At 36.1% G+C, this 15,571-nt stretch overlaps 1 protein-coding gene across 1 annotated transcript in view; it reads right to left on the bottom strand.

The window, feature by feature from the left end:
• The window catches only part of ASCC3 (activating signal cointegrator 1 complex subunit 3), a 311,309-nt gene that overhangs the window by 146,336 nt on the left and 149,402 nt on the right, over positions 1-15,571 (bottom strand). The window contains exon 13 of the mRNA XM_065888766.1: positions 13,882-14,016. Coding sequence (XP_065744838.1) covers positions 13,882-14,016 — 135 coding nt within the window. The remainder of the gene's footprint in view (positions 1-13,881; positions 14,017-15,571) is intronic.

Here is a 15,571-nt window from a genome sequence, read left to right as displayed (position 1 = left end):
CAGACACCATATGTTTGCAGGCTTAAAATATTTACTGTCTAGCCTTTAAGTAAAAGGAGATACATAGTGGAAAACGAGCACAACAGCCCAAGCACAAAGACACAAAATTAGTAATGTGAAAAAGAAGTGTTCAGAAATACATCACAATTTTAAAGAATCAGAAGAGTATTCTGAAAAATTCAATATATTCTATCATTAAAAATGTTTGGAACAGATGATTTTCTAGGAAAATGTTACTAACATTCATATTAAAAGTGATAGAATATTATAATAAAAGCAATGGAAGAAAATGTAAAGGCTATCTAACATCTAGGCTTTCATACTTTTTAAAGACAAATTAATTCTAGTGTTACTAAGAGGCCCTAGAGCACAGAAATAGAAGTCTAAAAATTAATCTTACAGAGGCAGTGTAATAGCACTGATATTAAAACCTGATAAAGCAGCAGAAAACAGAATACAACAGAGAAATCTCTCTTAAGAATATTAATCCAAATAGTAAAGAGTTTTAGAAAACAGAATTCACCAGTGCATTAAAACAATATACCACAACTAAGTAAATTAAACCCCAGAATGCAAGGGCACTATATCTATAAATATATTAACATATTTATTAATAAGTCAAAGGAGAAAAAACGTATGATCATCTCCAGGCACTGAAATCTCACAAAAGACCACATTCAATCTTGATAAGCAGAGGCGATGAAACATTGATTTCAAACCACACTGAATCATAAAACATTAGGCATATATCAATTTAAGTTAGGAACAAGGCAAAGATGTTTACAATCAGCTTACTAATGTCCTAGACAATGGAACTAGACATGAGAAAATAATAAAAAGTAGAAACACTGGAACAGAAGAGGTCAAAGCAATTATTAGTTGCAGATGAAATAAACATTTATTTAGAAAACTGAGGAAGTAATTAAAAACTACTAACTAAAATAATGATTGAATTCAGAAAGGTGACAGTCCCCCAAATCAGTATTTTTAAAAAGTCTTTCTGTATATAAACAATAACTTGTTAGAAAATAAAAGGGAAGAAAATAGCACATTTATAAAAGCCGTCAAAAACAGAAAAAACAAGAAATAGGTAGCACCTACATGAAGAAAGCATTATTATACTGCTGAAGGACATTCAAGAAATGAAATGATATGCTTTGCTTTTGAGATGGGAAAACTTGGTTTGGTGAAAATACCAATTCTCACTAACTTAATCTGTAAATCAATGCACTAACTCAACTAAAAGATGAACGTTATTTCTTGGAAGTGATACTGAAGTTCATCCTTAAAAGTAAACCTGTAGGGCTTCCCTGGTGGCGCAGTGGTTGAGAGTCCGCCTGCCGATGCAGGGGACACGGGTTCGTGCCCAGGTCCAGGAAGATCCCACATGCCGCAGAGCGGTTGGGCCCATGAGCCATGGCCGCTAAGCCTGTGCGTCTGGGGCCCGTGCTCCGCAACGGGAGAGGCCAAAACAGTGAGAGGCCTGCGTACCGCAAAAATAAAAAGGCCTGGAGGAAATCATGATGAAGTGAGTGTGATCTTTATAAGTAAGACAAAGCCCAAATACTGTAAATAACCTGAAAAAAATCTCATTATGGTAAAAATATTCATAAATTAATAAAAATCAAAGATTAAGTAGGAAAAATGTTTGTAACACATAGAACAGTACATGCAATTTATAGAAAAAGAAATTCAAATGGCAAATATGAAAAATGCTCAGCTTCACTCATAAAGAAATGCCAGTCAAAATAATAATGAAGTACCATTTTTTGCCTATTAATCTGTCACAATCTCAAAAACTCTAACGTTGTTCAGTGCTGGCAAAGTTAGGTGGGAGGAAGTTACTGTTCCAGGAAATGTAAGTTGGAATAATCTCTTCAGTGGGCAATTCAGGACCACTCATACACCAAAATTTTAAATGCATGTACCGTGTTGATAAATAAATTCCACTGCCAGGAATTTTCCCAGTGGACATCACTGCAACTGCCAAGAGTGTGAGCAAGGATGCTTACTGCAGCACTGTTTACAATACAACATAATTAGAAACAACAAAAGTATACATCGAGACAAACTGGGTAAATGAATTAAGATAATGTCCACACTGGGGCACACTATGCAGTTGTTAAAAGAATGAATCAGATCTTTCAGTGTTGATCTGGAAAGATTTCCATGATGTATTACTAAGTGAAAAAAGTATGAGACATAAAAGTGTGCCTAACACGATCCAACTTTTTCATACTGAAACTCACATGCAGACACACACAATGGCAGTTTGTACAAAACCTTCCCTTGAAAGAAACATAAATGGAAGAAGGTTTTTAATAGGAGTTTTATTTGGAGAAATCAATGGAGAAAGATGGTTAAGACCATGAGTTACGGAGCTAAACTTATTATAAGATGCCTGCTGCTTCCTCAAGTATCAGAACGGTAGTTGTTTTCCACCTGTTTTTTCAGCGTGAGCTATACCTGGAGTCTGGGCTTTGCTAGCCTCTGCAGGACTGAAGGGGTATAATTCACCCTGTTCACACTGTCTGAACAGAGCATCGGATTCTCCGAGAAAGCCATTTGAGATCCAATACTATACTCACTGGATAAAGTATCTCTATACATGGAAATTCAGCACAAAAGAACACCAGCTGTGAAAGGTAAAGGGAGTCAGGTGTGTAGCAGAAGAATTGTGTAAACTTGTTTTCCTCAGTCTTTATATTTCCACTTGTCACAAGTGAACTTCCCATACATGGCTTTATTGTCAGTAAAATTAGAATAGAATGGACAACTGCTAAGAATCCATTAGCACACAGAGGATACTAAATTTTTTTCCGCTAGTGAAAGCGTGCCCCAAGCTTCCTTCCATGACTTTACATATCTTTTTCCTACCTATGACACAGAAAATCAGTATGAGTACTTTTTTAAATGAATAAGGTTAAAATAAAATGTAACCACTTGCCAAAGTTGACTTCCAAACTAACACAAATACATGATTAAAGAACGAAGACTGACAGTAAGTAACTGAAGATATTAAAAGGAAACAAATTAGTTTTTTTTCCTCCATAAGACAAAAAAATATACAGAAGTAACACAAGACCTTCAGCTCAGTTACAAACCCTGCATGAAAGAACAATAAGAAATGGCATAAATAATTTAGTGACCTTTGTAAGCCTTCTGAGGTAATTTATCTTGATAAGGTCCGCTTTAACGTGGATTATTTCAAATCCATTAGGAAGAAATAACTTAACAGTCATTATAAAAACTAAAATTTAACCAGAAGGAGGCAAATAGTTTCTCCCAAATGATACCATTCTTTTTTCACAATTACTAGTGAGTATGCCTTATCAATATCAGAAAAAATATTATAGAGTCCTCATCTTTGGTATGTGCAATTTTTATCATTCAATAAAGTTATAAAGTTAATCAGTGGACCTGCTTACATTGTTAGGAGCATAAACCAATACCTGGCTTATCTTTTGACAAGGGAGTTTAGAGATCTAAGGAGTATCATCTTTCCCCATCCTTTCTCTTTCTCTCTTTCAAAGCTCTTATTCCACTTTAAACCCTTATCACCGAGACATCTGAAATCGCTCCTCTGGCGTCCACACCAAGAGAGCCAAGAATGGCAATGCTCTGTCTTCCACGAGTCCTTCAGAAGGAAACACATCATACCTCCCACCCTGTTCTCAGGATAAGGCCTATTAGCCATCTGTTCACATGATCAACAAAATCTAGCTATGATCAGAACTTCTGAGGATCATGTTAAAATTTTAGGGTCTTAGTTCCAGATACTCTGATTCTGACAGCTGGCATGGAAACAGGTAATGGGGAGCCAATGCCCTATTATACTATTCTTCCCATAATACTTGGTATTTCTTCACTCTTGAGTCGGTTCCCTACTTCCTCTATTATTTCTCCACCTTAGGGTATGAAATTCTTCACTCTATTCTCTGGAATTGCCACTCAGTAATAAGCAAAATATATCAACCTCATCTCCCACCCTGCCTTAACTGAAACTTGACTCTTTTCCATGGACTCTTGTTTTCCATGCATATCTTTCAAGTGGTGGGGGATGATCTCTCTCTTCCCTCTCACCATTTCCAGGTCAGCCTGTACTAACTTTTTACAAAAACCTCTGTTCCTTTAAGGTTCAGTATATCTGCTATGTCACCTGTTACCCTACCTTATCCAATGAAGACTCCATACTTATGGCTCCTAGTCTTTCTGTCTATCCCATTTCCTATCATGATCCTCGGTGACAGTATTTTCCATGTGGACATCTAAAACCCTCGCTCTTCAATTCCTTGACACCCTCATTTCCACTGACATCTCCTCTGTCCCATCTTAGCCATACCAACGATTGTATTCTAGGCCTGTCATCAACCCACAACTGTACTACTTCCACAACCAAAATCGCTAGTGCAAACACCTCAATTTCTGACCAAAGACTCCTATATGTCAAGCATGCCCAACTAATTTTTTCTAAGCTCTTTCTTTATCGTTAATGATACTTCCAGATCACAGTTCCTCTACTTTCTTAATATTCATCAGCAGCACGCCCTCTCCATCCCTGCCCCAGTCTTTACTCTGGTTCTTTCTCCAGTGCAGATAACACAGTCCAAGATTTTAATCACATTCCTTCCCATTTCTTAAACTCATCTGCCCTTTTGCCATGTAAGACTGGTAGAATGTCAAACTCAGATGACCCAAGGTAGCTAATGCTTAAGAAAAATTACATACAAGGGCAACTAGAGACCAGTCTAAATCCATGATCACAATCTCAACAAGCCCTTAACATTGGATAGCAATTCTGTGATGTCTCTATGGTCAGTTTGTTGTCGCATGTCTCACAATGTCTACATTATGCATTGACTGGCTCTCCACAAACTTCTCACCACCTTGTTATCCTTGACTCTTAGAGAATGACCTTAACAACTACTTCCCAAGGAAAATACAATACGTCACAGGAAGCTCCCTTATCTTCCTGCCACACACCTAAAACCTATTTGCATCAGAACCCATCTTTCTAATTTTCTCTTCTGTTTTAACAGTAGTGCCCTAACTCCTATTTAAGGAAAATCTCTACTTCTTCTTTGGATCCCATGCCTCTTGAAAATTCTCAGGACTCTTATAGGTTATCTGTAGTCTCTTTCCTTTCCTATATGAATAATCAATCAATTTCAATCCTTTTTCACTCTTTCTTGAATAGCTTCCACAGAATATAAGCATATCACTTCCACCTTGAAAAGAAAAATAGTGCATCTACCTTTCTGAGTACTATTTCATATTTTCTAGATACTATCCATTTTCCTTTTGTATGTAAATTAAGTTCTCAAAATTGATGTTTACACTTTAATCTACATTCATCAGCCACCTTAATCTAGTTTTTGCTCTCCACTCTGGGAGTGAAAAGGCCCTGAATAAGGTCACCAATATCCTCCACGTGGCTAAGTACAGTGTATTTTGCAGCCCTCACATTACTTGACCACTCACTGCAGCAGTCAGTATAGATGATCTCTTTCTTCTCTTTGAAATGCTCTTTTCCTTGGCCTCTATGACATTTACTCCGGGGTATACTCCAGTGCTTGGAGGCTCCTCTGCTGGCTCATTCTCCTCTAATCATTAAAGAGCAGAATTCCTCAAGACTTGGTCTTAGGCTCTTTTACCCCTCATATCCACTCCTATGGTTTTCCCACTCCAAAACAGACTGAGCTTCTGAGACATTAGACTTACATATCCATCCAGATGCTTACTCTACATCTCTAAGTATCCCAGGCACCTCATTTCAGCACATCCAAATGGAATTCATGATCTGTACCCTTCCCTCCAAAGTAATCCTTCTCTCCTACTTTTTCCTCATAAATGACCCAACTAACTACTCAACAATATTAAGCCAGACATCTTTTAGAAGCCAGAAAACTTCCAGATCTCTCTTCCTCAACCCTTCATACCCCATTAACTACCAAGTCAATCAATTCTATTTCCTAAATATGCCCCAATGAATCCACATCTCTAACTGGTATTCCCATTCTCTCCTGCTCTGCCTGTGTGTAGTGATCTTTCTTAAAAGCACAACTCTGTTAGGAAAATTACTTGTTTTGTGTGCTCAAATTGTCATTTTATTTTTATATTATTAGTTGAGGGGAATATAGCTAATGACATGCCACTCCCTTCCTCAAACTTCTCTAATCATAACCCATTTCTTTTAAGATAAAATACCTAATTTGTAACATGATAAACAGGGCCCTCACAATCTGGTCCTTGCCTACAACATTAGATTCATGCTATAAGCATGGCATCTACCACTCCCCATCATTTTCTGCGTTTCTTAGTCACTCTGATTTTATCCACATCCTTCAATGTGCTATTGCTTTTCTGGTGTCAGAGACTTTTCCTAGAACATTCTTCTGCTGTCCTTTGCTTTGTGTACATATCTCACCTTAAATGTCACTGTGTTAGCTAAGCGTCCTCCCAATTTTACTTTCTTTTAGCACTTAATCCCTCTTTATTATTTAATACAACGTAATTAAAATCAATTATTTAATTAGTTGTTAATCTTTCTGTTCAGCCAGAACATAAGCTCCATAAAAATAAATGGGCAGCTACTTTTTTTCTTCCAAAATATATTTCCATTCCCAATTAACGCAAAGAATGTTAATCAGCATGCAAGTCCACCTCCTTCAATGAGGCCTTCTTGTATTGCATGAGCCAGAAGGTAAAATCTGTACTTCCCAGATCTCTTGTAGTCAGGGTACTGGATACAAAAATCCATTCTGCTTATTAAATGCACTCATGCAAGATCTAGGCAATGGAAGTGAAGAGGAAACTATTTTCTGCTGTTTTATTTTGCTGGCAAGCAAAATCTTGGAGAAATGAGGCTTAAAAGTTATAATGGATGTACTGTATATTCAAAATTTGGTTTTCCAGCATGTTCATGAATGATGAAAGGTATCTAGTAGCAGGTGTAGCTTCTACATGCTGGATCATCATCATGGTATGGCTGCTGGTTCTTAAACTCAACAGTTCCACTGGTAGTTGCCTGATTTCTACAACTCCAACCTTATCAACATTCTAGGAATTACCTAACCTCTTTTCACAAAATTATTTTCTATTTAAAATATAGAACAATGGTTTGTTTCCTTTAATGAATCCTGACTGATACAACACAATTTTCTCAATCCACTTTAAACAGGTTGACAGCAGAGCTTATCTATCTTGATACCTATTGATTTACCATAGTGACTGGTAGGTAGCTTACACTCAGTAAGTATTCACCGAGTGACTACCACTAAAAACAGTTTGAGGTTCATGTGTATATAGTCAATTCACAATGACACAGACTAGCCTGATTCCCATAACCAATTTCCATATGTCATTCTAGCTGTGCGAATTATGTACTTTAACTGGGGAGAAAGAAGTACTGTGTCCCCTGTTCCATGTTATAATCCTTGAAAGATGGTCTTGGTTCCCATATGAGCTACCCTGGTATTAACTACAGCCCAATTATACAGACACAAGTTAGCATTCTAGAGAGAGCACCCTAATCAGTAGAAGAGAAATCTCATCTAAAATTGTATTCTTCATACCCATTTCGCCATTTTAAAATAAATGCTGAAATAAAAAATTAAAAAAAGATCACTGTGAAGTGTGATTTTGATCTTTAAATTTTATCAATACAAATCTCTGTACCACTAGGGATTAGAAATCTTTACATATAAAATCTATATGTTTTTAAAATGGTTTTCCTACTAAAGTATTTTCAAATGAGAGAGCAACAATATTCTAACATACACACTTTTCCAAAACAGCAACGTTCTTTAACAAGATGTATAAACTTGTTTTAAGAAATTTATTGTATGTTTCTAAAATACATCTTAAAGCACAGGAACAAAAATTGCTGCAATCAAGGCTACTTAAATAAAGATAAAATTCCAATGCTACTTTCTGTGTTTCTTAAAAAGGGTCTCACTAAAGAAGCTCCTTGACATGGGTCATGGTAATAAGTTTTTGAAAATCACACCTAAAGCACAAGCAACAAAATAAAAAATAAACAAGTGGGACTACATCAAACTAAAAAGCTTTCACCCAGCAAAAGAAATTGACAAAGTAAAAAGACAGCCTATAGAATGGGAAAAAAATATTTGCAAACCATATATCTGATAAGGGGTTAATAACCAAAGTATATAAAGAACTCATTAAACTCAATAGCAAATAACCAAATAATCTAATTAAAAATGGGCAAAGGGCCTAAAGAGACATTTTTCCAAAGAAGATGGCCATGGCCAACAGGCACATAAAAAGAAGCTCAACACTAGTCAGTCTTTGGGGAAATGCAAATTAAAAGCACAATGACATATCATCTCACACTCGTCAGAAGGTCAGAATGGCTATCATCAAACAGAGAAGAGAAAAAAAAAAAAAAAAAAAAAAAAGAGAAGAGATAACAAATGCCAGTGAAGATGTGGAGAAAAGGGAACTCTTGTGAACTCACTGTTGGTGGGAATGTAAATTGGCGCAGTCACTATGAAAAACAGTATGGAGGTTCATCAAAAAATTAAAAATAGAACTACCATATGATCCAGCAATTCTACTTCTGGGAAGATATCCAAAGGAAACAAAAACAGTTGGAAAGATATCTAAACCCCGATGTTCATAGCAGCATTATTTACAATAGCCAAGACATGGAAATGACCTAAGTATCCAGCAATGAATGAATGAATAACAAATTTGTGATACAAACACATACACACACACACACACACACACACAGTGGATTATTATTCAGCCATCCATAAAAAAATGAGGAAATCCTACCATTTGCTACAATACACATAGGCCTTCAAGGTTTGCCTGGGTTCAAAATCTTTATTCTAAAGAGCCTATTTCCCTTTGAAAATGAAAAAATCCAATTAAACACGCAAATCTATGTTTTATTAATTTTCTTTCACTTTACTTAAAAAAATTAATATACTTATAACATTCTTTCTATGTGGTTACAAACAGACAGTAGAATTAATATATTAGCCTCCTAAAGGAAAGGCGGTTGACATTCCTGAGGAAAGAATAAACTCTGAGACAACAGTTTACACTTATCTAAAGTAAAAAAACAAGAGAAAGGCGGCTCTTAGGTACTTGCTACTCTCTTTAGCTAACAGATATCATCTATTCCAGGAAGAGGAAATTCTAATTTTATTTGGTTATACTGACACTGGAAAGCTGCTAAACCAGAAATAATTAAAGCTATCAATATTAAGTATCAGATTACTTACATCAAAGCCAAATTCCTATAATTTAGGCAAAGGCTAAAGATAACCTATGAAAGCAGGCGATGGTTGGTGATCTAGATAATAATAAAAAGTCATAAAATGACACTTTAAGGTAGCTTGAGGGTACATATTATTACTCGATTTTTCCTAGTGTTCTGATTTGTTTAACAGATATTCCTAATCACTACATTCATGAGGCCTGCTGCATGATAGACTGTATCTACCTATAAGGAAAACTTCTAATATCACTAATATATGTAAGAAATCGAACAACATCAGTGCCTATTAATCAGAGAAATACCGTACAGGGTGGGTGGGAATATCCATCCTAGTACTAGAATATTTAAAGCCTGTTAAAAGTTTTGTCCCTAAAGGAAATAATTTATTTGACTGAGATGGAGAATGAAACAGAATCTGAAGATTCTAATTGGAATAATTCATTCAACTTAAAGTTAAAATTATAATTAAAAACAATGGGGACTTCCCTGGTGGTCTGGTGGTAAAGAATCCGCCTTCCAATGAAGGGAACGCAGGTTCGATCCCTGGTTGGGGAACTAAGATCCTACATGCCACAGGGCAACTAAGCCCACACGCCATAACTACTGAGCTCGTGTGTCTCAACTAGAGCCCGTGTGCCGCAAACTACAGAGCCCATGCGCTCTGGAACACGGGTGCCACAACTACAGAGCCCACCTGCCCTGGAGCCTGCCTGCCACAACTAGAGAGAAGCCCGCATGCCACAACGAAAGATCCCGCATGCCTCAACAAAGATCTTGCGTGGCACAACTAAGACCCGACGCAGCCAAAAATAAAATAAATAAATAATAAATAAATCTTAAACAAACAAACAAATAGTGGCTTAATAATGAAAATGTCTGTATCCCTAATGATATATTTCTATGTATAAATGCAAGCTGCTACTGTTCCCTAAGGTATGTTCTATCTTACAGAAAACACTGGTTTCTTAAGAAAGTTTCTTTGTGGGAGAAGGCAAAAAGTAATATGCAAAGTAAACTTCTAGAAGGAGATTTCCAGAATATGATATGCAATGTTTTATCATTCTTCAGCTAGTTTCCAAAATAATTTCATATATCATTTCATTTCTCATAGTAAACTACTAGAATAGGTGTTATTTACCCCATTATTACTCCATTTGATAGAAGAAAAAGTACCTTTAAGAAATGTTTAGGTGTTTAAGGCCACGGGGCTTCTAGAGGTGAAGTCACAGCCAGAGCTTTTTGCTAATGTGTCCTCTTACTTTGGGCCTCGTTTGTAATTCCTCAGATACTCCCTTCCCCAGGGAGAACTGCAACAGTTCTACCTCTGTAGCTTAATCTACCCTTGGGGTATTTCACTTTCTTTTCCCTATTTTCCTGTTTCAGTGGACAATTTGGAAATATAGTTGCTTTTCCAGCTGGGAGTAAATTTGATATCAAAGATAGGAATGGTATGAGGGGTCATGAAGTATAACCGTTACTTACTGGAAAGAAATGACTCATCTTCAGCTGTGGCTAAGGCACAGACACAGCCTTATTACGTATGCACACTGCCCTCCCCTACCCCCGCCCCCCACACACAGAGAAAAAAGAATCCTTAATGGAGTTTCATTTATTATTTATACAAATAAAGTTACAGTGTGTTGAATAAAACTGTGAAGAAATGCTTTTAAAAACCATACTTGCTGAGTCAGGAATTGAGACGGTTACTTTAAACACTTAGGGATAAAGGATCACCCTGGCACGGTAGGGATTTAGTTGTATGTCCATCAACAGGAGTCAGGAGGCTAAATTTCTATGTACTACCATAGCAAACTTACCTTCTAATTTTATTTTAATGTTCTGAGTACTTAATTTCCTATTTTTCAAAAACATCAGAAGAAATATCTCCTGCCATCATCATAATAGCATCCTTAGAATTGCTAGTAAGTTAATACCATTCAAGTTTAAAAGGCACTTCAAGTAATAGGAACAAACATTCAACTTTAGATTTAGAAGAATAATCTAAAATTCTGGAGCTTCGAGAAAACATCCAGAAAGATTACCTTATCTTTTGTTATAAATAATTTTCACTGTGGAGGGGCCAACTGTTTTGAATCTCTCTTTCAGAGAAATGAGGGATATAGCTGAGCTGAAGAAATGTTCTTCCATTTTATTAAAGAAAAAAAAAAGATTCAAAGCTCTAAAGCTTTAGAAAGTCACAGGTTGGATATGTTGTTTGCTTATTTTTTTTTTTTTTTTTTGCTGTACGAGGGCCTCTCACTGCCGTGGCCTCTCCCGTTTCGGAGCACAGGCTCCGGAAGTGCAGGCTCAGTGGCCATGGCTCACGGGCCCAGCCGCTCCGCGGCAAGTGGGATCTTCCCGGACCGGGGCATGAACCCGTGTCCGCTGCATCGGCAGGCGGACTCTCAACCACTGTGCCACCAGAGAAGCCCTGTTGTTTGCTTTTGAACAAATAGGATGCACTGTAGTGAAAAGGGTAGACTTTGGAGTCAGTCTGGTTCAAATCATAGCTCCACTTATTACATGGGAGTCTCTGGGAAAATTATTCTCTTTTCTCAGTTTCCTTATCTGTAAAATGGGGATAAGAATCTTTAAAGGGCAGAATAGTGGTAGAGATCAAATGAGAAAACTAAAGTAAGAACATATCTTAATAATGTCTGCCTCCAAGAAACAAAGGCAAAAAAAAAAAAAAGTAATTTTGGGGTACCTACTATCAGCCAAATGCTATACTAAAGAGTATAATGGTGAATAGGACAGCGTTCCTTGAAATAATGTACTTATTAATAATGTCTGTGGAATCCATTCTTGTCAAAAAAAAACAATAGTAACAGGTGGGTCAGGATAAAAATCAAGTATAATGAAAGTATCAAAAAAAGAAAGGTATAATAAAATGACTAGGGACTTTCAAGTCTCCACGTTTTTTTCAGCATAGTGATCTGTCATTACACGTTTGGTGACATGGTCTTAAATAAATATCATTTGAAAATGCCTCTACATAAATTATTTCTATATGCTTTAGAGTATTTCATGCTATATTTGAATTACTTATACACAAATGCCATATCAAGAGATAATAATAGTACAAACTTACATCATAGGTTGTTGTGAACATTGAATGAGTTACAGAAAGCAATGAAAACAATGCCTGGCCCAAGTAAACGCTGATAAATATTGAATATTATTATTATAACAATGAAACAATAAACCTTTATGATTTAGAATAGCAATAACTCTCAGAACTAAGAGGTATAAAATAACCAGAAATCCACAAGGTGGCTCTCAAGGCTTGGCTTTTAAACACAATAGAGCTGCTTTGAATTTCCAAAGAAATGAAACAAGACCTTTCATAATTCACCATTATGAATGCTGACCTGACTTTTCAAAGACTCTCATAAATTCATAATTAATAAATAACTGGAAGAATACAAAGTTGCATAATAGGTGGTATGTAATAGAAAACTTTATAAAGCAAAAAAAAGAAAAAAATGAATAAACTTTGTAGCTACACTGAAAGAGAATCTGACATTCAAAACAACCTGCATCAGATTATCATAGTCAGAATTTTAAATATCAATATAAAATGGTGAAATTGACAGCACAATCCGAACTAAATACATTTTACTAAGATGGTAAATGTGAAGGTGCAGAGCACAATGCCTGGCAGCTGTTCAGCAAATCTCAGTTAAATCTTAAGTTATGCATATAAAATATTTTGAAGATACTATCATTTTATGTCTATAGTTTTTTATTTAAAAATTTATTTTTATAGCTTTAAATCAGGGCAAAATTTTCTGCAAAGGGACAGAGTACTTTAGGCTTTGTGAGCCATATGATACCGGCAGCAAGTACTCAATTCTTCCCTTGTGTGTAAAGAAGCAGCCACAGAAGACAAAGGAAGGGCTCTGACTGTTTTCTAATAAAACTAATTACAAAAACAGGTTGCCACCTTTGGCTCTCGGCCTGTAGTTTGCCCACTCTTGATCTAAATCATTACTTGATACAATTAAATAAAACCTTTTATAAATATTAGAATACTATCGATACTCAAATTACCTAGAGATGTGCCTCTCAAACTGTAATGTGCATAAATCATCTGGGGATCAAGCAGAAATGCAGATTATGATGTGGTAAGTCTCAGGTGTGGCCTGAGGTTCTGAGTTTCTAATGTGGACCCAGACTTTTTAGGTCCTTTGAGCGTATAGTGAGTGGCAAGGCAGCTGTTCTGCACCTTTTTGGTCTCAAACTTTCACTCTCAAAAAGAGCTTCTGTTTATGTAAATTACATCTGTCCATGTTAACCTTAGAAATAAAAAAAAATTATCTATTATATCTTTAAAAGAACAATAATCCATTAGATGTTAATGTATTGTATAAAATGTAACTATTTTATGCTCTAACTATGGGACTAAACACTACAATTATAATCATATAGAAAAAAGTGATAATTGGACACAACATGCATTCGGATCCTTTGAAAGTCAAGAAAAAAGTCAAAATTATAACATGATAAATCTGTAAAATTAACTTATTGGAAACTGGAAACCATGGATCTTTCATATATAAAATAGCTGGTATATCTGGTACATTATGTGCTTTAGTTCTTGTCTTGTGCTGCCATTTGTTCCCTACCTGCTTTTCTGCATGTCCATATTCAGGTCCTTGAGTAGGTAAAAAGTAGGAAATCTGGCCATTATTCTTGGCTCTTTCTATTAGAGACATAGCCGTTCTTACGGTGGCATTTCGAGCATGTACAAACACCATCACCTAAAATAAAGGAAAGCAGTTTATTTAATACTCAAATTCATTAAAAGATGGCTTAATACTAGTCTGGAAATCACCCTATATAAATAACTATTAATTTTTCAAAATAAACCTCCAGTTTATGAATACTTCAACATTTGCTTATTTTAGAACAAAGTATATATAGGATAAATGCAAGTTAAGTAAAATTCAATAACATAGCTTTATTTATTATTAGCCTATAATTGGCAGAAGTCAGAATGAAATTAATGGATTATATAAAATGTGGAACTTAATTTGTGCATTTCTCTTCTGAAGACATGATTCATTAGCACAGTCATATCTTATGAGGACAGAGTATAAAAATATACTAGAGCCTTATTTCTCCACAGTCAATGAAATTGCCAGTATCATAAAGATGTTTAAAGAAACTGGAAACAATAAAGACCACTCTTCCTTGGACAAAATCATGTCTAAGAACAACCATTTAGAATAGAGTTTAGGGGACTGCTGGAGATGAAAAAGCTTCTAGAGAGGTACTTGGAATTTTCTGTTGTGGCAGACCTTCCTGTGGAATTATTCACAAAGCGACTGTGGAAATCTGAATTAGGGGGAAGGTGAGTGTCTGGATGCTTTGTCAAGAAGAAGTCCTTCCAGGGACAGTAGTCAGGAAGAATGTGAAGGCAAATGAAGAGAATAAAATCAGGAAGTGACTAGCAGTCTGCATTTGCTGCCTGTCAGGGCCTGCCTTCTCTCCTCTGTGATGTTTCTTCTTTGGCTTCCACCTCCCTGTCCCCTCCCTCCATAGCTCAGCCCCAGCCTTCCCAAAGAGCCATGACTAATTCCTAATTCTTGCCTGTCTTCCCAGTGTCTCTCCATGTTCTTCTGTCAATTGTTTTCCCAGAAGCTGGAACTTTGGTGTTATTTGCAGGCTACACGCTCAGAAGGACACGCAACATTGTTTTTAGTCAGGGAATTAATAGGTTCATGAGAGTTGACCTGAGTAAGACAAGATCATTTTGAGGACCAACAAAAGTGAAAAAGGGAAGGAGGCCTGGGCTTTGACCAGAAAGGAGACAGAATGACAAAGATCTAGGGCACATGCTGTATAATTAACTCATAGTAATCTTATAATTAGCCCATAGTAAACTTGTCAAAGGGAATGTTCCACATACAGGATCTGATAAAATTCATAGTAGAGTAAAACCTCAGATAACCATCATTCAAGAAACTGGAATACTTAACTAATATTCTTTTAGAGCGTATTCAAAGTAAAGGAGAGAAAATAATCTGGAGAAGAGCAGAAGTTCCTCAATGAAAATCTCCCAAAGTGCTTAGAGAAAGTAAAACAAGCACTGCGAGTCATCTGGAGAAATTTAACATAAGTTAATCACAACCTTCAAGGACATAAAGCTTGAGACTTCACACTTTAGCAGAGCTCTAACTTATTTTCTGATACCAATGTGATTTGAAAAGAAATATGATCAAAAGAATATTTCTAAAGAGTACGCTACTAAAATTTATTTCAGAGAGTTTCGTGGATACTTAGAAAATTTTTTGTTTTCCTTATTTTCAACCC

The sequence above is a fragment of the Phocoena phocoena genome, chromosome 12, assembly GCF_963924675.1.
Source record: "Phocoena phocoena chromosome 12, mPhoPho1.1, whole genome shotgun sequence".
NCBI classification, from domain to species: Eukaryota; Metazoa; Chordata; class Mammalia; order Artiodactyla; family Phocoenidae; genus Phocoena; species Phocoena phocoena.
The sequence above is the reverse complement of the archived record's forward strand: the minus strand, read 5'-3'. Positions and strand labels throughout refer to the sequence as shown.